The sequence below is a fragment of the Heterodontus francisci genome, chromosome 17, assembly GCF_036365525.1.
Source record: "Heterodontus francisci isolate sHetFra1 chromosome 17, sHetFra1.hap1, whole genome shotgun sequence".
In the NCBI taxonomy this organism is placed as follows: domain Eukaryota; kingdom Metazoa; phylum Chordata; class Chondrichthyes; order Heterodontiformes; family Heterodontidae; genus Heterodontus; species Heterodontus francisci.
Genome location: NC_090387.1, coordinates 7,406,688 through 7,430,734, shown reverse-complemented (window position 1 = coordinate 7,430,734; position 24,047 = coordinate 7,406,688). Strand labels below are relative to the sequence as shown.

The following is a 24,047-nucleotide window of genomic DNA, read 5'->3' as shown; positions in this document are numbered from 1 at the left end:
GTTGCAATCTGTTTGGGTTTTGCTACACAATGAGCTGAAGTTGCTGCTACAATGAATGGCACTGATGCGCTCGCCAGGAGCCCCTACCTGCCGAGCAACGCCGGCCCCTGGTCAATTTCAGCAGCCGGTGAAACTGATTCCAGCACCAGGCAGACAAACCCAGGAACCCCCAGACCGACACCGACATAACGGCGTCCCTGCAGACGGAACGTGAGCCCTGACTCGGAAATGTTTCAATCCGTCCCGCCCCCTCATTCACTGGCTTAAAATGCAACTTCCTGAATTGTATCTTTTTTCTCCCTTTAAAGGGGCAGTGTCCCCAAAATAAATTGTCCCAAATTCGTTTGCAATGTTGCTATGTGTGGCAACCAGAGGAATTGTTACCTAGCAAGGAAACATTGTACCCATCAAGTTATCCATTGATACTATTTGACTGAAGTTAAATGTTAGTAAATGCATAATTAATATGCCCTGCAAACTAGGTTATCTGTCTCTAGAAAAGGGAAGGTTGAGGGGTGACCAAATAGAGGTTTTCAAAATTATGAAAGGATTCGGTAGAGTAGTTACAGAGAAACTGCTTCCACCAATGGGAAGTCCAAACTACAGGTCAAAAATATAGTCACTAATAAATCCAATCGGGAATTCAAGAACTAGACATTACATTTCTAACTTTTGCCGGTTCTGCTGAAGGGTCGCAGACCTGAAATGTTAACTCTGTCTCTCTCTCTCCACAGATGCTGCCAGACCTGCTGAGTATTTCTGGCACTTTCAGTTCTCATCGGGAATTCAGGAGAAATGTCTTTGCCCAGAGAGTGAGAGTGTGGTGGAGGCAGTTCAATCATGGCTTTCAAAAGGGAATTGGAAAATTATCTGGAGAGAAAAAAATTACAGGGCTACAGGGAAAAGGTGGGGGATTGGGACTAGGTGTAGAGGTGGCATGGACACGATGGGTCGAATGGCCTCCAGTGTTGTAACCATTCTATGATTCTATGGTGAGAATGTGGAACTTGCTACCACATGGAGGATTGAGGGGAATAGTATAGATACATTTAAGGGGAAGATAGATAAACACATGAGGGAGAAAGGAATAGAAGGATATGTTGATGGAGAGAGATGAAGTGGAATGGGAGGAGGCTTGTGTGGAACATAAGCACTGGCATAGACAAATTGGGCTGAATGGGCTGTAAATTCCATGTAATTCTATGTAAAAAAAAATCTCTGGCAAAAAATTAATAATAATTCTGACCACAAGAGGGCGGCACTTGCTAATTTCCACTTTGCTGCTGACAGAGACAACACTTAGAGCCCAGTTCGTCACATCCCCATTCCTGTTTGTCATGTAAACAATCTGGCTAGCTTCAGTCACAAGAAGCAGATTGGGCAAGGAAAGTCCTGAATATTTACTATATTTACCATAAATATTCACTACCATGCTTACTAAATAAGGAAACATGAATAAGAACAAAGAACAAAGAACAAAGATAATTACAGCACAGGAACAGGCCCTTCGGCCCTCCAAGCCTGCGCCGATCCAGATCCTCTCTCTAAACATGTCGCCTATTTTCTAAGGTTCTGTATCTCTTTTCTTCCTGCCCATTCATGTATCTGTCTAGATACATCTTAAAAGACTCCATCGTGCCCGCATCTACCACCTCCGCTGGCAATGCGTTCCAGGTGCCCACCACCCTCTGCGTAAAGAACTTTCCACGCATATCACCCCTAAACTTTTCCCCTTTCACTTTGAACTCGTGTCCTCTAGTAATTGAAACCCCCACTCTGGGAAAAAGCCTCTTGCTATCCACCCTGTCTATACCTCTCATGATTTTGTACACCTCAATCAGGTCCCCCCTCAACCTCCATCTTTCTAATGAAAATAATCCTAATCTACTCAACCTCTCTTCATAGCTAGCGCCCTCCATACCAGGCAACATCCTGGTGAACCTCCTCTGCACCCTCTCCAAAGCATCCACATCCTTTTGATAATGTGGCGACCAGAACTGTACGCAGTATTCCAAATGTGGCCGAACCAAAGTCCTATACAACTGTAACATGACCTGCCAACTCTTGTACTCAATGCCCCGTCCGATGAAGGAAAGCATGCCGTATGCCTTCTTGACCACTCTATTTACCTGCGTTGCCACCTTCAGGGAACAGTGGACCTGAACACCCAAATCTCTCTGGACATCAATTTTCCCCAGGACTTTTCCATTTATTGTATAGTTCACTCTTGAATACAAAGAAAGACATGAAAAATTGTCCTTTTCTGTTAGAATAATAACTGATGGCGCCTTTAACCCAGTAAAAGATCCCAACAAACAAGAGCGTTAGCAAACAAAATTTGACACTGAGTCACCTAAGAGATATTAGAATAGGGGACCAAAAGCTTGGTCAGAAAGGTAGCATGTAAAGAGCATCTTAAAGGAGAAAAGAGGGAGGGAATTCTAGGGCTCAGGGCCCAGGCAGCTGAAGACACGGCCACCAATGGTGGTGCGATTAAAATCAGGGCAATCAGGGATGGGCAACAAATGCAGGCCTAGCCAGTGACGCCCACATCCCATGGACAAGTAAAAAAAAACAAGAGTCCAGAATCGAACAAGCGCAGAGTTCGCAAAGGGTTGTGGTGCTGGAGGAGGACACAGAGATAGGGAGGGGTGAGACCATGAAGAGGTATGAAAACAGGGAAGAGAATTTTTAAAATAACAATGCAAATTACATGGCAGTGCTACTGAAGTGTTTAAAATTATGAAAGGATGAGACAGCGTAGAGAGAAGTAGACGATTTCCAATTGTTCTGAGCCCATATATTTTCATAGAATCTATAGCACAGAAGGAGGCCATTTGGCCCATCGTGTTTGTGCTGACTCACTGAAAGAGCTATCCAATCAGTCCCATTGCCCCTTGCTCTCTCCCCATAGCCCTGCAAATTTTTCTTTTTCAAGTATTTATCCAATTCCCTTTTGAAAATTACTATTGAATCTGCTTCCACCGCCCTTTCAGGCAGCGCGTTCCAGATCACAACAACTCACTGTGTAAAAAAACAATTCTCCTCATCTCTCCCTCTGGTTCTTTTGCCAATTACTTTAAATCTGGGTCCTCTGGTTACTGACCCTCCTGCCACTGGAAACAGTTTACTTTATCAAAACCCCTCATAATTTTGAACACCTTGATTAAAGCTCCCCTGAACCTTCTCTGCTCTAAGGAGAACAAGCCCAGCTTCTCCAGTCTCTCTACATAATTGAAGTCCCTCATCCCTGGTACGATTTTTGGTAAATCTCTTCTGCACCCTCTCCAAGGCCTTGTCATCCTTCCTAAGGTGTGGTGCCCAGAGTTGGACTGAGGTCGAACCAGACTCACAAATGTTTAGCATAACTTCCTTGTTTTTGCATTCTGTTCCTCTATTTATAAATCCAAAGATTCCCTATTTTTTTAAACAACTATATCAACTTGTCCTGCCACTTTCAAAGACTTGTATATTGCATGAGGAAGGGTATTGCACTTTTGAAATCCTCAATCAAAATCAGACTTATTGAAGTGATTTGAGATTGATTGGAATTCAGCATCTTTATTGCTGATCTTGAGTTTACGACCACATAGCCAGTGTCATCCATAATTCAGTGGGAAGCACACTTACCTCTGATTTGTGTCAAGTCCTACTCCAGAGACTTGAGCACAAAATCTAGGCTTACACTCCCAGTGTAGTACTGAGGGTGGGCTGCATTGTTGTAGGTGCTGTATTTGGATGAGATATTAAACCAAGGCCTCTCATTTTTTATATTAATTCCTTGGATGTGGGCATCACTGGCTATGCCAGCATTTATTGCCCATCCCTAATTGCCCTTGAGAAGGTGGTGGTGAGCCGCCTTCTTGAACGGCTGCAGTCCATGTGGGGTAGGTACACCCACAGTGCTGTTAGGAAGGGAGTTCCAGGATTTTGACCCAGCGACAGTGAAGGAACGGCAATATAGTTCCAAGTCAGGATGGTGTGTGACTTGCCCTCTCAGGTGGATGTGAAAGATTCCACAGCCCAATTTTGAAGAATTTCTGGAGAGTTTTCCCAGTTTCATGGCCGATATTTATCCTTCAACCAACATCACTAAAATCTGGTCATTTGTATCATTGCTGTTTGTGGGATCTTGCCGTGTGCAAATTGGCTGCTGCGTCTCCCATATTACAACAGTGACTACAGGTCAAAAAAGTACTTCATTGGCCATAAAACACTTTGCAACAGCCTGAGGTCATGAAAAGCACTATATAAATGCAAGTTCTTCCTTTCTTTCTGACAAGGACACAGGGCTGATTGGATTCAAGGTCAGAGGTGTTTGGGGATGATTGTACACTCCTTCTGATGCGTCACTCCCTCCAACATAAGGTTGGGGCCTGGGGTTTTAGGGTCCCAGTGGAGTTTGTTGCTGTAAGTTATGACGGGAATGGCTGATGAATTACTTCCTGTTATTTTTCCTAAAATTGTTTGTCTAAAGAGGAAGGGTGTGTGTATTATACACAACTGCATGTTATAATCAGGGAATTATGGTAATTGCTCAGTTTGTTTCAGTTGTGCAACCTTGATGAAATAAGTTTAATTTGGCTCATGAAAGGGGCTGGAGGAGTGGAAATATTTTCACACACCTCCCCATGGATTAAGCTGCCTCCAGTCAGACATCAGGCGAGTGCACATTTCAATCAGAGACAGACTGCCAGTCAAACCACAGGCTGTAGAAAGTCAGTCAGGGAAGGAATGAAGGAAGTTTCACAAGCAGGAACTACCTAAGCCCTGCATCTGCTGAACACAATAAAGAAACCCCGTACTGTAGCAACCAGGAAACAACCAGCTTCCTGTGTGCAAGAAAACCTAGGAATGGAGGTTAATTTACTTTTTCTGAAGTCCAAACGGAGTATACTGAAGATTGCAGAGATGGTAAGAGAGTGGAGAAAGTGTTTACAAATCAACAGTTTAAAAAGGGCTTTCTGTTTATGAGAGATGTGTCTGTGTGTATGGCTGCACACTCCACACCCTTCTCTGATCGGTCAAGGTTCTAACAGGCTCGTACCATACGGTTACTGGGTTGAAGGGACATCAGTATTACATACATTGCACCTACTCAGAGGTCCCAAGTTTGAGCACTGATCATCACTTCGATGCGTGCAGATTTTTAAAAATTTATTCATTCATGGGACGTGGGTGTTGCTGGCGAGGCAAGCATTTATTGCCTCTCCCTAATTGTCTTGGGAAAGCAGGGGTGAGCCACCTTCTTGAACCGCTGCAGTCTGTGTGGCGTAGGTACAACCACAGTGCTGTTTGAGGGAGTTAATTGAATAGTTGTCTATCTTGAGTGTTGTTGGAGTTGCACCCATCCAGGCAAGTGGAGAGTATTCCATCACACTCCTGACTTGTGCCTTGTAGATGGTGGACAGGCTTTGGGGAGTCAGGAGGTGAGTTACTTGCCGCAGAATTCCCAACCTCGGACCTGCTCTTGTAACCACAGTATTTTTGTGGCTGTTGATAGTGGAGGATTCAGCAATGATAATGCTATTGAATGTCAAGAGGAGATGGTTCAATTCTCTCTTGTCAAAAATGGTCACTGCCTGGCATTTGTGTGGAACAAATGTTACTTCTCAGCCCAAGCCTGGATATTGTCCAGTTCTTGTAGCATGTGGGCACAGACTGCTTCAGTGTCTGAGGAATAATAGTGACTTGTTCAGGAGAGGAAGGGAGAAAATTGAACGTAAAAATGCAAACAAATTTTTTTTAAATTTATTCATGGGATGTGCGTGTCACTGGTCAGGCCAGCATTTATTGCCCATCCCTAATTGCCCTTGAGAAGGTGGTGGTGAGCTGCCTTCTTGAACCGCTGCAGTCCATGTGGGGTAGGTACACCAACAATGCTGTTAGGAAGGGAGTTCCAGGATTTTGTCCCAGCGACAGTGAAGGAACGTCAATATAGTTCCAAGTCAGGATGGTGTGTGACTTGGAGGGGAACTTGCAGGTGGTGGTGTTCCCATGTGTTTGCTGCCCTTGTCCTTCTAGTTGGTAGAGGTCGCGCGTTTGGAAGGTGCTGTCTGAGGAGCCTTGGTGCATTCCTGCAGTGCATCTTGTAGATGGTACACACTGCTGCCACTGTGCGTCGGTGGTGGAGGGAGTGAATGTTTGTAGATGGGGTGCCAATCAAGCGGGCTGCTTTGTCCTGGATGGTGTCGAGATTCTGGAGTGTTGTTGGAGCTGCACCCATCCAGGCAAGTGGAGAGTATTCCATCACACTCCTTACTTGTGCCTTGTACATGGTGGACAGGCTTTGGGGAGTCAGGAGGTGAGTTACTCGCCTCAGGATTCCTAGCCTCTGACCTGCTCTTGTAACCACGGTATTTATATGACTACTCCAGTTCAGTTTCTGGTCAATGGTAGCCCCTAGGATGTTGGTAGTGGGGGATTCAGCGAGGGTAATGCTGTTGAATGTCAAGGGGAGATGGTTAGATTCTCTCTTGTTGGAGATGGTCATTGCCTGGCACTTGTGTGGCGCGAATGTTACTTGCCACTTATCAGCCCAAGCCTGGATATTGTCCAGGTCTTGCTGCATTTCTACACGGACTGCTTTAGTATCTGAGGAGTCACGAATGGTGCTGAACATTGTGCAATCATCAGCGAACATCCCCACTTCTGACATGATTGAAGAAAGGTCAATGATGAAGCAGCTGAAGATGGTTGGGCCCAGGACACTACCCTGAGGAACTCCTGCAGTGATGTCCTGGAGCTGAGATGATTGACCTCCAACAACCACAACCATCTTCCTTTGCGCTAGGTTTGACTCCAGCCAGCGGAGGGTTTTCCCCTGATTCCCATTGACCTCAGTTTTGCTAGGGCTCCTTGATGCCATACTCGGTCAAATGCTGCCTTGATGTCAAGGGCAGTGACTCTCACCTCACCTCTTGAGTTCAGCTCTTTTGTCCATGTTTGAACCAAGGCTGTAATGAGGTCAGGAGCTGAGTGGCCCTGGTGGAACCCAAACTGAGCATCACTGAGCAGGTTATTGCTAAGCAAGTGCCGCTTGATGGCACTGTTGATGGCCCCTTCCATCATTTACTGATGATTGAGAGTAGGCTGATGGGGTGGTAATTGGCCAGGTTGGACCTGTCCTGCTTTTTGTGTACAGGACATACCTGGGCAATTTTCCACATTGCAGGGTAGATGCCAGTGTTGTAGCTGTACTGGAACAGCTTGGCTAGGGGCGCGGCAAGTTCTGGAGCACAGGTCTTCAGCATCATTGCCAGAATATTGTCAGGGCCCATAGCTTTTGCAGTATCCAGTGCCTTCAGTCGTTTCTTGATATCACGCGGAGTGAATCGAATTGGCTGAAGTCTGGCATCTGTGATGCTGGGGACTTCAGGAGGAGGCCGAGATGGATCATCAACTCGGTAATTCTGTCTGAACATTGGTGCAAATGCTTCAGCCTTATCTTTTGCACTGATGTGCTGGGCTCCCCCATCATTGAGGATGGGGATATTTGTTTGATTGTCCACCACCATTCACGGTTGGATGTGGCAGGACTGCAGAGCTGAGATCTGATCCATTGGTTATGGGATCGTTTAGCTCTGTCTATCGCATGCTGCTTGCGCAGTTTGGCACGCAGATAGTCCTGTGTTGTAGCTTCACCAGGTTGACACCTCATTTTGAGGTATGCCTGGTGCTGCTCCTGGCATGCCCTCCTGCACTCTTCATTGAACCAGGGTTGGTCTCCTGGCTTGATGGTAATGGTAGAGTGGGGGATATGCCGGGCCATGAGGTTACAGATTGTGGTTGAGTACAATTCTGCTGCTGCTGATGGCCCACAGCGTCTCATGGATGCCCAGTTTTGCATTGCTAGATCTGTTCAAAATCTATCCCATTTAGCACGGTGGTAGTGCCACACAACACGATGGACGGTATCCTCAGTGTGAAGGCGGGACTTCCTCTCCACAAGGACTGTGCGGTAGTCACTCCTAGCAATACAGTCATGGACAGAAGCATCTGCAGCAGGCAGATTGGTGAGGACGAGGTCAAGGATGTTTTTCCCTGGTGTTGGTTCCCCCACCACCTGCCGCAGACCCAGTCTAGCAGATATGTCCTTTAGGACTCGGCCAGCTCGGTCAGTAGTGGTGCTACCGAGCCACTCTTGGTGATGGACATTGAAGTCCCCCACCCAGAGTACATTTTGTGCCCTTGCCACCCTGTGCTTCCTCCAAGTGCTGTTCTACATGGTGGAGTACTGACTCATCAGCTGATGGAGGGCGGTAGGTGGTAATCAGTAGGAGGTTACCTTGCCCATGTTTGACCTGATGCCATGAGACTTCATGGGGTCCAGAGTCGATGTTGAGGACTCCCAGGGCAACTCCCTCCCTACTGTATACCACTGTCCCGCCACCTCTGGTGGGTCTGTCCTACCCAGGGATGGTGATGGTGATGGCAGTGTCTGGGACATTGTCTGTAAGGTATGATTCCGTAAGTATGACTATGTCAGGCTGTTGCTTGACTAGTCTGTGGGACAGCTCTCCCAACTTTGACACAAGCCCCCAGATGTTAGTAAGGAGGACTTTGCAGGGTCGACAGGGCTGGGTTTGCCGTTGTCGTTTCCGGTGCCTAGGTCGATGCCGGGTGGTCCGTCCAGTTTCGTTCCTTTTTATTGACTTCGTAGCAGTTAAGTGCAACTGTGTGGCTTGCTAGGCCATTTTTCAGAGGGCATGTAAGAGTTAACCACATTGCTGTGGGTCTGGAGTCACATGTAGGCCAGACCAGGTAAGGACAGCAGATTTCCTTCCCTAAAGGACATTAGTGAACCAGATGGGTTTTTACAACAATCGACAATGGTTTCGTGGTCATCATTAGACTAGCTTTTAATTCCAGATTTATTAATTAAATTCAAATTCCACCTTCTGCTGTGGTGGGATTCGAACCCATGTCCCCAGAGAAATACCCTGGGTCTCTGGGTTACTAGTCCAGTGATAATACCACTACGCCACCGCCTACCCCTAATTCTACAACAAGAGATTGAATTGCCTAGACTGAGTGAATAATGTTTGCCTTTTCCACCCATTTGCAGGTTGGAGCTTTTGTGGCTTTTGTCTCATTTGCTGCTTCCACCTCAGGGGTTTTCATAGCCGTTCCCCTCATGGAGTTACTCATCACACTGGCCTTCTATCTCTTGTATCTGCTCAAACTCGACTCCAAATTGACCATACTGTTTTTGCCACTGATGGTAAGTACAATCAGTCGCAAGTTAATATTATGGGCTGGGACAGACTTGCTCAAACATTGGCAAATCCTTTAGGAGGACCCAATGTGTTGAGGTATTGAGTGTCAAAACTCAGGCGGTGAAAGATAGAATACTGAATTCGAGTCTTTATTCACAAGCGGCGCTTGAGATGGCTTGGCCATGTGAGCTGCATGGAAGATGGCAGGATCCCCAAAGACACATTGTACAGCGAACTCGCCACTGGTATCAGACCCACTGGCCGTCCACTTCTCCGCTTTAAAGACGTCTGCAAACGCGACATGAAATCCTGTGACATTGATCACAAGTCGTGGGAGTCAGTTGCCAGCGTTCGCCAGAGCTAGCGGGCAGCCATGAAGGCGGGGCTAAAGTGTGGCGAGTCGAAGAGACTTAGTAGTTGGCAGGAAAAAAGACAGAGGCGCAAGGGAAGAGCCAACTGTGTAACAGCACCGACAAACAAATTTTATCTGCAGCACCTGTGGAAGAGCCTGTCACTCTAGAATTGGCCTTTATAGCCACTCCAGGCGCTGCTCCACACACCACTGACCACCTCCAGGCGCTTACCCATTGTCTCTCGAGATAAGGAGGCCAAAGAAGAGAAGATTCACTTATTACCTTGTATTTGTAGAGATGCACATTACATATCACGCACCTTGAGGAGCTCATCCTCTTTCAGACTGCTCCTATATATATGAGCACAACTGAGTCCCTAATTAATATTAATTGGGTATTAATACCCAATTTATCTACAGTTAACATTGAGATAGGAGTCAGTAACGTCAAAAGCTGCAGACCAATGAACTTCACAGTGGTTTGGCTGTGCTGGATTTTCCCTAGGAGTATTTGATGGGACAGTGCAGAGGGAGCTTTACTCTGTATCTAACCCTGTTTTTATTTCTTTTTTTTTGCTTTATACCCAAGGCCCCTTTTATATATTTTATGTCGAGGGGTCTTTATTCCTCAGGCCACTTTTATATACATTTTTTAAAATAACTTTATTAAAATCAAATAAATAAACTAAAAACTCAAATTAAAATGCCATTCTCGGCATCGACAATGCACTCCAGTCCCTGCGGTGCCCACCAGTCACGGAAGGCCTCAAGCGTGCCGGCGGACACCGCATGCTCCTTCGCCCGGGACACCCGGGCGCAAACGTAACCGCAGAAGAGGGGCAGATAATCAGGGACCCCCACGACGGCCCGCAGCCTGGACCTGTGAATTGCCACCTTGGCCAGGCCCAGGAGCAGACCGACGAGGAGATCCTACCCCTGGCCCACGCCCCTCCGCACCGGGTGCCCAAAAATCAGGAGCGTGGGACTCAAGTGCAGCCAAACCCTGAGCAGCAGCCCCTTCAACTACTCAAAGAGGGGCTGCAACCTCGCACACTCCATATATACATGGAACACGGACTCGTCCAGGCCGCAGAAATTACGGGCGGCCAGGGAGCCTGTGAACCTACTTAAAAGTCTATTATACGGGACTGCCCTGTGCAACACCCTTCACCCCAGGTCCCCGATGTAAAGGGGGAAGACTCCTGCCTAGATAGACCTCCATCGGGGTTTCCCCAGATGGCCGGCTGACGAGGGCGAGGAAGTGGAGTGTGTGCAGGAGCAGCCCGTACAGGAAACCCCTCCACGCTGACTGGAATGGCACGGAGGGCATTTCCGAGATGCGGCTCGGGTTGTGCGGGATCAGCTCCCAAGGAGGGTTTCGGGGCCTGGGTCCGATGAGCAGTTCCGGCCGAGCAGGGGTCAGGTCGGCCAGGAGCGCTCTGCTCTCCCGAGCCCCCTCGCCACCCGCAGTGAAGGGCGTCCCGGGGGCTTTGGCTACTCCTCCACCCACCGGTCTGTCCTCAGAGTCGGACACCCGGACAGCCGAGGCGCTCTCCTCCACCAGCAGGGGAGTGCCCTGACGGGAGGTGACCGTGTTCCAGACTCGGAATAGATCCCGATAAAATTTAGAATTATTTAGAACATTACAGCGCAGTACAGGCCCTTCGGCCCTCGATGTTGCGCCGACCTGTGAAACCATCTGACCTACACTATTCCATTTTCATCCATATGTCTATCCAATGACCACTTAAATGCCCTTAAAGTTGGCGAGTCTATTACTGTTACAGGCAGGGCGTTCCACGCCCCTGCTACTGAGTAAAGAAACTACCTCTGACATCTGTCCTATATCTATCACCCCTCAACTTAAAGCTATGTCCCCTCGTGTTTGCCATCACCATCCGAGGAAAAAGACTCTCACTATCCACCCTATCTAACCCTCTGATTATCTTATATGTCTCTATTAAGTCACCTCTCCTCCTCCTCCTCTCCAACGAAAACAACCTCAAGTCCCTCAGCCTTTCCTCGTAAGACCTTCCCTCCATACCAGGCAACATCCTAGTAAATCTCCTCTGCACCCTTTCCATAGCTTCCACATCTTTCCTATAATGCGGTGACCAGAACTGCACGCAACACTCCAGGTGCGGTCTCACCAGAGTTTTGTACAGCTGCAGCATGACCTCGTGGCTCCGAAACTCGATCCCCCTACTAATAAAAGCTAACACACCATATGCCTTCTTAACAGCCCTATTAACCTGGGTAGCAACTTTCAGGGATTTATGCACCTGGACACCAAGATCTCTCTGTTCATCTACACTACCAAGAATCTTCCCATTAGCCCAGTACTCTGCATTCCTGTTACTCCTTCCAAAGTGAATCACCTCGCACTTTTCCGCATTAAACTCCATTTGCCATCTCTCAGCCCAGCTCTGCAGCCTATCTATGTCCCTCTGAACCCTACAACATCCTTCGGCACTATCCACAACTCCACCGACCTTAGTGTCATCCGCAAATTTACTAACCCACCCTTCTACACCCTCTTCCAGGTCATTTATAAAAATGACAAACAGCAGTGGCCCCAAAACAGATCCTTGCGGTACACCACTAGTAACTAAACTCCAGGATGAACATTTGCCATCAACCACCACCCTCTGTCTTCTTTCAGCTAGCCAATTTCTGATCCAAAGCTCTAAATCACCTTCAACCCCATACTTCCGTATTTTCTGCAATAGCCTACCTTGTCAAACGCCTTACTGAAATCCATATACACCACATCCACTGCTTTACCCTCATCCACCTGTTTGATCACCTTCTCGAAAAACTCAATAAGGTTTGTGAGGCACGATCTACCCGTCACAAAACCGTGCTGACTATCTCTAATGAACTTATTCTTTTCAAGATGATTATAAATCCTGTCTCTTATAACCTTTTCCAACATTTTACCCACAACCGAAGTAAGGCTCACAGGTCTATAATTACCAGGGCTCTCTCTACTCCCCTTCTTGAACAAGGGGACAACATTTGCTATCCTCCAGTCTTCCGGCACTATTCCTGTTGACAATGACGACATAAAGATCAAGGACAAAGGCTCTGCAATCTCCTCCCTAGCTTCCCAGAGAATCCTAGGATAAATCCCATCTGGCCCAGGGGACTTATCTATTTTCACACTTTCCAAAATTGCTAACACCTCCTCCTTGTGAACCTCAATCCCATCTAGCCTAGTAGCCTGAATCTCAGTATTCTCCTCGACAACATTTTCTTTCTCTACTGTAAATACTGACGCAAAATATTCATTTAACACTTCCCCTATCTCCTCTGATTCCACACACAACTTCCCACTACTATCCTTGATTGGCCCTAATCTAACTCTAGTCATTCTTTTATTCCTGATATACCTATAGAAAGCCTTAGGGTTTTCCCTGATCCTATCCGCCAATGACTTCTCGTGTCCTCTCCTTGCTCTTCTTCGCTCTCCCTTTAGATCCTTCCTGGCTAGCTTGTAACTCTCAAGCGCCCTAACTGAGCCTTCACGTCTCATCCTAACATAAGCCGCCTTCTTCCTCTTGACAAGCGCTTCAACGTCTTTAGTAAACCACGGCTCCCTCGCTCGACAACTTCCTCCCTGCCTGACAGGTACATACTTATCAAGGACACGCATAGCTGCTCCTTGAATAAGCTCCACATTTCAATTGTTCCCATCCCCTGCAGTTTCCTTCCCCATCCTACGCATCCTAAATCTTGCCTAATCGCATCATAATTTCCTTTCCCCCAGCTATAATTTTTGCCCTGCGGTATATACCTGTCCCTGCCCATCGCTAAGGTAAACCTAACCGAATTGTGATCACTATCACCAAAGTGCTTACCTACATCTAAATCTAACACCTGGCCGGGTTCATTACCCAGTACCAAATCCAATGTGGCATCGCCCCTGGTTGGTCTGTCTCCATACTGTGTCAGAAAACCCTCCCGCACACACTGGACAAAAACTGACCCATCTAAAGTACTCGAACTATAGTATTTCCAGTCGATATTTGGAAAGTTAAAGTCCCCCATAACAACTACCCTGTTACTCTCGCCCCTGTCGAGAATCATCTTCGCTATCCTTTCCTCTACATCTCTGGAACTATTTGGAGGTCTATAAAAGACTCCCAACAGGGTGACCTCACCTCTCCTGTTTCTAACCTCGGCCCATACTACCTCAGTAGACGAGTCCTCAAACGTCCTTTCTGTCGCTGTAATACTCCCCTTGATTAACAATGCCACACCCCCCCCTCTTTTACCATCTTCTCTGTTCTTACTGAAACATCTAAATCCCGGAACCTGCAACATCCATTCCTGCCCCTGCTCTACCCATGTCTCCGAAATGGCCACTACATCGAGATCCCAGGTACCAACCCATGCTGCAAGCTCACACGAAATGCGGACCGAGTCCAAAAGCGCGCAGAGTCCCGAAAATGTATTTGTGATCCACCCTGTCGAACGCCTTCTCCTGAACGAGGGAGAGAAAGGCGACCGACTGACCAGTTCTCTGGGAAAGATGGATCAGGTCCCGGACCAGGTGGATGTTGTCCTGGATGGACTGGCCCGGGACCGGTCGGGGTGGATCATGTGGGCCAGCATGAAGCCCAGGCAGGTAGACATAGCCCGGGCAAAGATCTTTTAATCCGTGCTGAGGAGGGAGACCGGACGCCAGTTTTTAAGCAGGCGGAGATCGCCCCTCTTCAGCAACAGGACGATGACCGCCCTGCGCCACGAGAGGGGCATCTCCCCGGTCACCAGGCTTTCCACCAGGACCCGCATGTAATCGTCCCCCAGGAAGTCCCAGAATGCCCTGAGGAACTCCACGGTCAACCCATCCAGCCCTGGGGATTTGCCCCTCGAGAGCTGGTGGAGGGCGCCGGTCAGCTCCGTCAACGTGAGCGGAGCCTCCAATCCTTCGGCGCCCTCCGGGCTGACCTGCGGCAGGTCCTCCCACAAAACTCTGCGCGCATCCTCGCTGGACGGATCAGGAGAGAACAACGCACTGTAATAAGTACGGACCAGGAGGCCCATTCCCTCCGGATCCGTGATGGAGGATCCGTTGTCGGTCAGCAGCTCAACGAGCTGCTTACGGACCCCCCGCCATTTTTCCAGCGAGTAGAAGAAGGGTGAGGCGCGGTCCAAATCTTCCAGGATCTGGATCCGCAACCCCACGTACGCGCCTCGGGACCCTATGAGCTGCAGGTCCCTCAGCGCGCCCTTCTTCTCTTTGTACGCCTGCCACAGGGCAGGGTCCACGACGGCATGACCGAGGTGGGACTCCAAGTCGAGCACTTCCCTTTCTGGGCGCCCGATCTTGGCTTCCCGCCTCTTGGTCGACCCCTTCGCGTACTCCTGACAGAAGACGCGGATGTGAGTCTTGCCCACATCGCACCATAGCCTCAAGGAGGGGAAGCCCCCCTGCTTCCTTCTCCAGTCGGCCCAGAATCGGAATGAGTCCCGGAATCGCTCGTCCTCCAGCAGCCGGTTGTTAAAGTGCCAGTACGCGGACCCCGCCCATGTGCGGAGCGGAGTGAACTCCGCCAACACCAGGTGGTGGTCCGAGCACGGCACCAGCCGCATGGAGGCCGCCGAGACGCGGGAGACGTACGCCTGCGAAAAGTAGAGGCGGTCGATTTGGGACCCTCCTCCTCCATACCTCCACGTGAAGGCGCTGGAGTCGGGATGGAGATTCCGCCAGACGTCCACCAAGTTGAGGGAGCTGATTAGTTCCCTCAACTTCTCCACCGACACTTGGCCGCGCTGGGGACCGGAGCGATCCCCCCACCTCGAGGATGCAGTTAAAATCCCCGCTGAGGATAATGCACTCGCCGCTATCGATGGAGTTCAAGAGAGTGGACACTTCTTCAAAGAAGTGCAGTTGCAACGCGCCGGGCCTGGGCGTGTACACGTTCACAAAGTGGAGCAGCATGCTACCCAGGCAAACAGTGAGGTGGAGCAAGATAGCCACCCCACTAGAAATAGGGGTGAGGTGACTCGTGTAGACCCCACCCTGCCACTCCAGGAGCCAGGTGGCTTTGTGTCTCAGAACGGTGTGGGTTTCCTGCAGAAAGCTCACCGCGTATCTCCCTTCCCTGAGGACTGAGATTGTGAAATCTGTGGTGAGACCCCCTGCTGCCGTTGATGTTGAGGCTGGCTATGGCTATCTTCATGTCAAAGGTACTTAAAACCCGTCACCAACACCTCACTTTGAGGAGGGAGTGGAAGTGCACCTGGCCTTCCACTCCCCCAGCAACCCATTCAGGAACGCATTAAATCGGCGCCTCTCAACCAGTTTCACGCCCGTGCCCTTTCTTGAGGGCGGCACGGACGTACTGAATGATGAGCGCCAGCCTCAACCAACGGCCGAGGGCCAGCTGAACTTTATTGCGGCAACCCCTGCATGCCACACGGAAATCCCGGAGTTCCGCCTTGGGGATGAGAGGAGACTCGGTGGGAGGCACGAGGGACTCCACCACCTCACTGGCGATGGAATCAAGGTCGTCATCCGTGCCCCACACCGAGTCCCCATCCTCCTCCGTGTCGTCACTGCCAGCGGTCGACACACCCACCACACACTGTGGGGCGCACGTCCCGGCCGTGCCAGCTGGTCCCATCTCCGTCACGATCCCACCCCCAGGATCGATGGCGGAGGCGTCCTCTCTGGGTTCTAAGATGGAACTGGAGCTTGTGGGTCCCAGCGGTTCAGGACCCCCTTCCACCTCCGTCCCCAGGCCAATAAGCGGTCCAGGGGAGATGGATGTTCCCGACTCCGGAAATCTAGCCGGAGCCGGGACCGGAGGCGGAGACAGGAGGCCATCTCCTGCCCCATCAGTGCCCACAAGACCAGCAGATAGGGAATTACACAGATTGGCCTCTGGGTCGGGCCATCCCGGGCAGGACCGTCAGGCTGTTGGGAGGGCGGCCCCTCACAGGTCTCGCTCTCACCCAGGACACCCGACCCATCGGCCAAAGGAATGATTTCTCCCGTGGGGTCTACAGGTTCCCATACCAAGGGCGGGCCCCCCACCTCAGGAGTTGACAAGATCACAGGGGCATCTCCCACACCTCCGTTCTGAGGGGTGGAGGGCTCCCGCCCAGGGCTTGAGGCCCTGATCGTGCTGGTGGCAGGGGGAGCCTGAGGACCCACGCCAGGAGATGGACCCCGTGGGTCAGGGCCTTTGTCAGAGGAGGGACGTCTCCTCTTCTTATTTCGGGAGGGGCGAGGAGGCTCAGAGACCTCCATGTCATCAGGGGCCTCAGCCTCCGCACCCACCTTTTGTCTGGTTACCCTGGGCCTGAGCCCAGTCCTGGGGCAGGTGGGTTCCCCAGGAGCAGGCCTTGGGCTGAGCCCAGACTCGGGTAGTGTCACGGTGTCCAGGGGACGTGCCTCTCGATGTTTATTTTTCCTCCACGCCTTCCTTCCACTTGGACGGGCACTCCCCTCCTTGCTGGAGGCCGTAAAAATCACAGCCTCTGGCACTGACTGAACGGTATCTGGTGGAGGTGTGGGGGGGGTGGCGGGGGGAGTGGGAGGAGGTGCCACTCTGGGCTGCCGAGGTGGAGTTGGCAGCCGGGAGGTTGGGGCAGTTCTTACGAACATGCCCCACCCCCTTGCAGACATGGCACCGCGCCCCGTCCAAGGTCCAGAAGACGCGGTAGGTTGTCCCCTGGAACTCTACATCAAAATGGCCCTCCGTGACCTCCTCCCACGCCAGCTGCATAAATAGCTGGCTGCGGAAGGAGTAGACATGTCGGAATGTCGGAGGCTGTGTTCCCGAAGACCGAGCAGGATTGGGGTGATCCTCGACCTTACCTCCCCCAGATGGTGCAGGTGGGGGAGGAGAAGCTCACTGGGAATGAAGGGCGGGACATTTGATAATATTATCCGCTGCGCAGTGGCCCCCAGAGGGTCCACCGGCAGGAAAGTCCCACCCACTGTGAGCCCTGTATTTAGGGCGAGGGACACCACCTGCTCAGTCTTCAGGAAGAACCCAGCCTTCCCGTACATCCTTGAGGCTGCCACAATGGCCAAGGGGCCGACAACCTCAGCCATTGTCTTAACACAAGCCTCAATAGTCATGGTAGGGTGGGTGTAACTCTTCACCCCATGCTTTGTTGTTAAGATTTTAAATGGTGACGGGGCCACAGGAGCGGCTGCCGCAGCTGCTGCAGCACAGGAGGGCCCCGTCACCGGAGAGGACTGAGATATCATGGGGTAGAAGAGTTACACACACTGAGTGTGGAGAGCAAAAAAAAGAGCAAATAACAAATCAAAAATGTAAACACTTAAAGGATTGTAGCACAGGGGAAGAGGCTGAGGGAGAGGGAGGCCAGGAGGAATTAGTCTTTGTTGGTATTTTAAAAGAAGTCTTTTAGCTGGTCTTCCAGTTGGGAGGGCGGGGAGATGTCTTCACCTGGGTGAAAAATAAACAAAAAACTCAAATTAAAATGCCATTCTCGGCGTCGACAATGCACTCCAGTCCCTGCGGTGCCCACCGGTCGCGGAAGGCCTCAAGCGTACCGGCGGACACCGCATGCTCCTTTTCCAGGGACACCCGGGCGCGAACGTAACGGTACCTGTCCTGGGAGTGTTTGATGGGGACAGCGTAGAGGGAGCTTTACTCTGCATCTAACCCCGTGCTGTACCTGCCCTGGGAGCTGATACTTGGTCCCTGGTCTGGCGAGGGGTCCTTACCCCAGCAATGATAAAAAACAGAACTATTTTATTTAAAAGAAAAATATTAATTGAAAAATTTGAACCTTTTGCAGGATTCTGTAAATTCTGCCTTTGCAGCAGTGCTGTTGCTGATTGTTTGTATTGCTGCTCTGGTCGGCAAGGTCACTGCTGGTGTCATAACCGGCTCGGTAAGTGCACTCAAATAACCTTCATAAATCTGTGTGAGACTGTCGCCTGATGAGACTGGACTCAGATCATTCATTGAATGACTAAATAAAAGATGTACTGTGCTCTCTGAATCACACACAGACTCCATCACACCTTGATAATCTTGCAGAAAAGACCCCAATGTAAATTTTTTCCCCACTCTCCCAATTGTCCCTCTCACTGCAACCTGCCCCCCCCCCCCCGCCCAGGGTACAGGGTCCTTACTGGGGTACAGTAATATTGTTCAGGAGGTTGTGGAATCAAGCCCCATTCTGGAAATTGAAGAACTCATTCTGCAGCTGATGTGCCAGTGCAGTCTACTGGGGGAGTGTCCACCTTGTTTATTTTTATTCATTTTCTGGGATGTGGGCATCACTGGCAAAGCCCGCATTAATGATCCATGTCTAGTTGCTCTTGAGAAGGCGAGCCGCCGTCTCGAACCGCTCCGGTCCATGTGAACCCACAGTTCTGTTAGCGAGAGAATTCCAGGATTTTGAGCCAGCAACAGGATGGCTGTTCCTCTGAATTAAGCCCATTGTGCTGGTGGCAACAGGATCCACTCGTCCCCCATGAATTTTTAGGGGGGGGGTAAGCCGGGGAGTTGCGTGATCCTAATTCCTACCTCTACCCAGAGTCCGTGTTCACAAGAGCCAATGGGAGTTAGAACCTAAAGGTGCTGATTCATATTGCGGTAATGAAACCCAGGACAAATCCTCGAACTCCCCAAAGCAGGAGAGCAGGTGGGATATCCAGCCACAGAAAAGCATCACAACCCATCCTGATACTGTTTTCACTCAACGCCTGCACCCTTTACAGTAAGAGTAGCAAGTAGGATGAATGTCCCTCTCCCTATACCACAGGTATTAAGACTAATTACAGCTCCCCGACTGAGATAAATCTACACAGCAGATGAACCAAGTGTGGAACCTTGCTGGTCCAGGTTGGAACCACAGGTCGGCCAGTGTGTAAACAGCCTGAGCCATCAAGTAAGCAATAGAAGTTAACATACAAATTAGGAGCAGGAGTAGGCCACTCGACCCCTCAAGCCTGCTCCGCCATTCAATAAGATCATGGCTGATCTGATTGTAACCTCGACTCCGCATTCCCACCCACCTCCAATAACCTTTCACCTCCTTGCTTATCAAGAATCTATCTACCTCTGCCATAAAAATATTCAAAAACTCTGCTTCCACCGCCTTTTGAGGAAGAGAATTCCAAAGACTCACGACCCTCTGAGAGAAAAAATTCTCCTCATTTCTGTCTTAATTGGGCGACCCCTTATTTTTAAACAGTGACCCCTAGTTCTAGATTCTCCCAAAAGAGGAAACATCCTTTCCACATCCACCCTGTCAAGACCCCTCAGAATCTTATATGTTTCAATCAAATTGCCTTTTACTCTTCTAAACTCCAGCGGATACAAGCCTAGCCTGTCCAACCTTTCCTCATAAGACAACCCGCCCATTCCAGGTATTAGTCTAGTAAATCTTCTCTGAACTGCTTCCAACACATTTACATCCTTCCTTAAATAAGCAATACTGTACACAGTACTCCAGATGTGGTCTCACCAATGCCCTGTATAACTGAAGCATAACCTCCCAACTTTTGTATTCAATTGCCCTCACATAAATAATAACATTCTATTAGCTTTCCTAATTACGTGCTGTAATTAGGAAAGGCTGTAATTAGGGGAGGCGGTGGCGTACTGGTATTGTCACTGGACTAGTAACCCAGAGACCCAGGTATTGTTCTGGGAACATGGGTTCGAATCCCACCACAGCAGAAGGTGGAATTTGAATTCAATTAATAAATCTGGAATTAAAAGCTGTTCTAATGATGGCCATGAAACCATTGTCGATTGTTGTAAAAACCCATCTGGTTCTCTAATGTCCTTTAGGGAAGGAAATCTGCTGTCCTTACCTGGTCTGGCCTACATGTGACTCCAGATCCACAGTTGACTCTTACATGCCCTTGAAATAGCTTAGCAAGCCACTCAGTTCAAGGGCAAGTAGGGATGGGCAATAAATGCTGGCCTGGCCAGTGACGCCCACATCCCATGAATGAATTTTTAAAAAACCTGCATACTAACCTTTGGTGATTCATGCACTAGGATACCTAGATCCCTCTGCATCTCAGAGCTCTGCAATCTCTCAACATTTAGATAATATGCTTTTTTATTCTTCCTGCCAAAATGGACAATTTCCCACTTTCCCACATTATACTCCATTTGCCAGATCTTTGCCCACTCACTTCACCTATCTATGTCCCTTTGTAGACTCCTTATGTCCTCTTCACAAGTTACTTTCCTACCTATCACTGTGTCATCAGCAAATTCAGCAACCATACCTTCGGTCCCTTCATCTAAGTCATCTTTAGAAATTGTAAAAAGTTGAGGCCCCAATATTGAGTGGAACACCACTCGTTACCTCTTGCCAACCAGAAAATGACCCATTTATGCCTACGATCTGTTTCCTGTTAGCCAGCCAATCTTCTATCCATGCCAAAATGTTACCCCCTACACCATGAGCTTTTATTTTATGCAATAACCTTTGATGTGGCACCTTATCAAATGCCTTCTGGAAATCTAAGTTATAGTACATCCACCGGTTCCCCTTTATCCACAGCACATGTTACTTCTTCAAAAAACTCCAATAAATTAGGGTGGCACAGTGGTGCAGTGGCTAGCACTGCAGCCTCACAGCTCCAGCGACACAGGTTCAATTCTGGGTACTGCCTGTGCGGAGTTTGCAAGTTCTCCCTGCGACCACGTGGGTTTTCGCCAGGTGCTCCGGTTTCCTCCCACAGCCAAAGACTTGCAGGTTGATAGGTAAATTGGCCATTATAAATTGCCCCTAGTGTAGGTAGGGGAATTGAGGAAAGGTGGGGATGCGGTAGGAATATGGGATTAATGTAGGATTAGTATAAATGGGTGGTTGATGGTCGGCACAGACTCAGTGGGCTGAAGGGCCTGTTTCAGTGCTGTATCTCTAAATATAAATAAATTGGTTAAACGTGATTTCCCTTTCACAAAACCATGTTGACTCTGCCTGATTACCTTGAATTGTTCTAAGTGCCCTGCTATAAAATCTTTAATAATAGCTTCTAACATTTTCCCTAAGACAGACATTAAGCTAACTGGCCTGTAGTTTCCTGCTTTCTGTCTCCCTCCCTTTTTGAATAAAGGAATTATGTTTGCTATTTTCCAATCTAATGGAACCTTCCCTGAATCTAGGGAATTTTGGAAAATTAAAACCAACGCATCAACTATCTCACTTCCTCTAAGACCCTAGGATGAAGTCCATCAGGACCTGGGGACTTGTCAGCCCGCAGCTCCAACAATTTGCTCAGTACCACTTCCCTGGTGAATGTAATTTTCTTGAGTTCCTCCCTCCCTTCCATTTCCTGACTTACAGCTAATACTGGGATGTTACTTGTATCCTCTATAGTGAAGACCAATGCAAAATACCTGTTCAATTCATTTTCCATCTCCTTATTTTCCCTTATTCATTCCCCTTCTGTAGGACCAACACTCACTTTGTTCTTACTATCTGTTTTTATATTTCTCGCCAGCTCTCTCTCATGCTCTAATTTTTCCCTGATTAATATTTTAGTCATTCTTTGCTGCTTTTTATATTATGTCCAATCTTCTGACCTGCCTCCCATCTTTGTGCAATTATAGGCTTTTTCTTTAAGTTTGATTCTATCTTTAACTTTTTTAGTTAACCACGGATGGTGGGTCCTCCCTTGGAATTTTTCTTTCTTATTGGAATGTATTTATGTGTATTCTGAAATATCCCCTTAAATGTCTGCCACTGCATCTCTATTGACCTATCCCTTAACCTACAACACAGGAACAGGTCATTTTGCCTAACCAGTCCATGTCAATGCTTACCCTCCTTGTAAGCAAATAGTCCCAATCACATTTACCCGTCCCATTTCTCACATCCCTTCAACTCATTTTCCTCCATCCACCTCTCCATCTTGAATGCTGACATATTTCTGCATCAACTACTGATCTGGATGTGAATCCCACATCCTCACACTCACTGTCTGAGGAACCTTCCCCTGCCCTCTGTCCTAAATCTGTCCCATCTAATCTTGTATCTTTGGCCTTCGCTCTTGACCCTTCAGCCACTGGAATATTTGTAAATACTTTTAGTACACCACTCCATACTCTGCATTGTTCCAATGAAGTAAGACAATACTTTTCAAGCTGAGTGAAAGTTGAGTGTAACTAGGACCCACTTCTCCGTGGATACTAACTGTCTTCTGTCTAACTTGCAGGTCTTTGGTTTCATAGCCGTTGCCCTGTACATTGCAGACACTGTCATAATGTACAGGCTTATAACATTCAACCAGTCAAAGACTCCCAGCAGGTAACGCCACGGAAACCGGTCTCCGTGACAAGTCAGCCGCCGATTTGTCAGTCTGACCCATCCTACAATGGATTTACAACTTCAGCTCTGGGCCTCTTGGGCCATCATCGTCTTGCATTCCTAGAATGACGCGTGCTGTTTTCTCGTGGCCAAACATGCCCCATGGCCTTCAACCTGGTAGGATTCACAATGGTGGAAGAGCACAGTGCTGATTTAGCAAAGAAGGGAATTTACCGTTAACGCAGGGGAGCAAGCTCCCACTGAGCTTTGTCACTGGAACATTCCTCAACAGCAGAGTTTCCTTAAATAGAATTAAAGAGAATTGAGAGCACAGAAACAGACCATTCAGCCCAACTAGTCTGTCCTGGTGGTTTTGCTTCACACAAGCCTCCTCCCACCTTGCATCATCTCACCCTCTCAATATATCCTTCTATTTCTTTTTGTCATATGTACCTATCTAGCTTCCCCTTAATTACATCGTTACTATTCGCCTCAACCACTGCTTGTGGTAGCGAATTCCACATTCTCACTACTCTCTGGGTGGAGAGGTTTCTCTGGAATTCTTTATTTTTTCCATATCTACCCAGTTTAAAGTGGTTGCCTTTATGGTTGTGCCAGAGATAGTAAGCAGAGGAAATCCGCAGAAATATATTTACCAAGTTGCCTTACACTGTGAATGAAAAGACTGCTTAACCCACACATGCTACCAGCTGTGACTGCTTGAATAACTGGGTAAAGGGGCCAGTTCTGTGCACCCAGAGTTTGGTCACTTTAAGATGCTGATATTGTGCTTGCTGTAATTTACAGATCAGTTAACTATCATTTCAATCACTCCTACTATGAAAGCACCATTGCCACGTGACTCTGATAGATTTTCCTGTGTGTCTAAGAATGTTCTGGAAGTCAACATGTTGCTCCTTTAATAAAAAAAACTCCAAAACAAGTCTTAACTTATTCTTTATTTGTAGAAAGAAAGACCTGTAGTTATATAGTGTCTTTCAAGGCCTCAGGATCTCAAAACACTTTACAGGCAATGAAGGACTTTTGAAGTGTCATCGCTGATGTGATGTAGGAAACACAGCAGCCAATTTTGTGCACAGCAAGCTCCCACAACATCAGTGAGATAATGAGCAGATAATCTGTTTTCGTGATATTGGTTGAGGGGTAAGTATTGGCCAGGACATCGGGGTGAACTCCCCTGC

At 48.6% G+C, this 24,047-nt stretch overlaps 2 protein-coding genes across 5 annotated transcripts in view; one reads left to right on the top strand and one right to left on the bottom strand.

Annotated features, from left to right (window-relative positions):
- The window catches only part of tk2 (thymidine kinase 2), a 45,436-nt gene extending 45,221 nt beyond the window's left edge, over positions 1-215 (bottom strand). For all 4 annotated transcript variants that reach the window (XM_068049071.1, XM_068049068.1, XM_068049069.1 and 1 more), the window contains exon 1: positions 88-215. In XM_068049071.1, coding sequence (XP_067905172.1) covers positions 88-187 — 100 coding nt within the window. In that variant the 5' untranslated portion in view covers positions 188-215. The remainder of the gene's footprint in view (positions 1-87) is intronic.
- Positions 216-4,633: 4,418 nt separating this feature from the next.
- LOC137379147 (chemokine-like factor) lies at positions 4,634-23,788 on the top strand. The gene is made up of 4 exons (XM_068049862.1): positions 4,634-4,914; positions 9,068-9,223; positions 18,358-18,453; positions 22,754-23,788. Exons 1-4 carry the CDS (start codon positions 4,855-4,857, stop codon positions 22,847-22,849), a joined length of 408 nt encoding a protein of 135 aa, XP_067905963.1. The 5' UTR covers positions 4,634-4,854; the 3' UTR covers positions 22,850-23,788.
- Positions 23,789-24,047: the final 259 nt, after the last annotated feature.

Bases quoted from the DNA above. Each gene is read 5' to 3' on its own strand.
- LOC137379147 (XM_068049862.1), top strand. From the start codon at position 4,855: ATGGAGGTTAATTTACTTTTTCTGAAGTCCAAACGGAGTATACTGAAG. The intron at 9,224-18,357 runs GTAAGTACAATC...AACCTTTTGCAG, and splicing joins TACTGTTTTTGCCACTGATG to GATTCTGTAAATTCTGCCTT. The intron at 18,454-22,753 runs GTAAGTGCACTC...TCTAACTTGCAG, and splicing joins CTGGTGTCATAACCGGCTCG to GTCTTTGGTTTCATAGCCGT.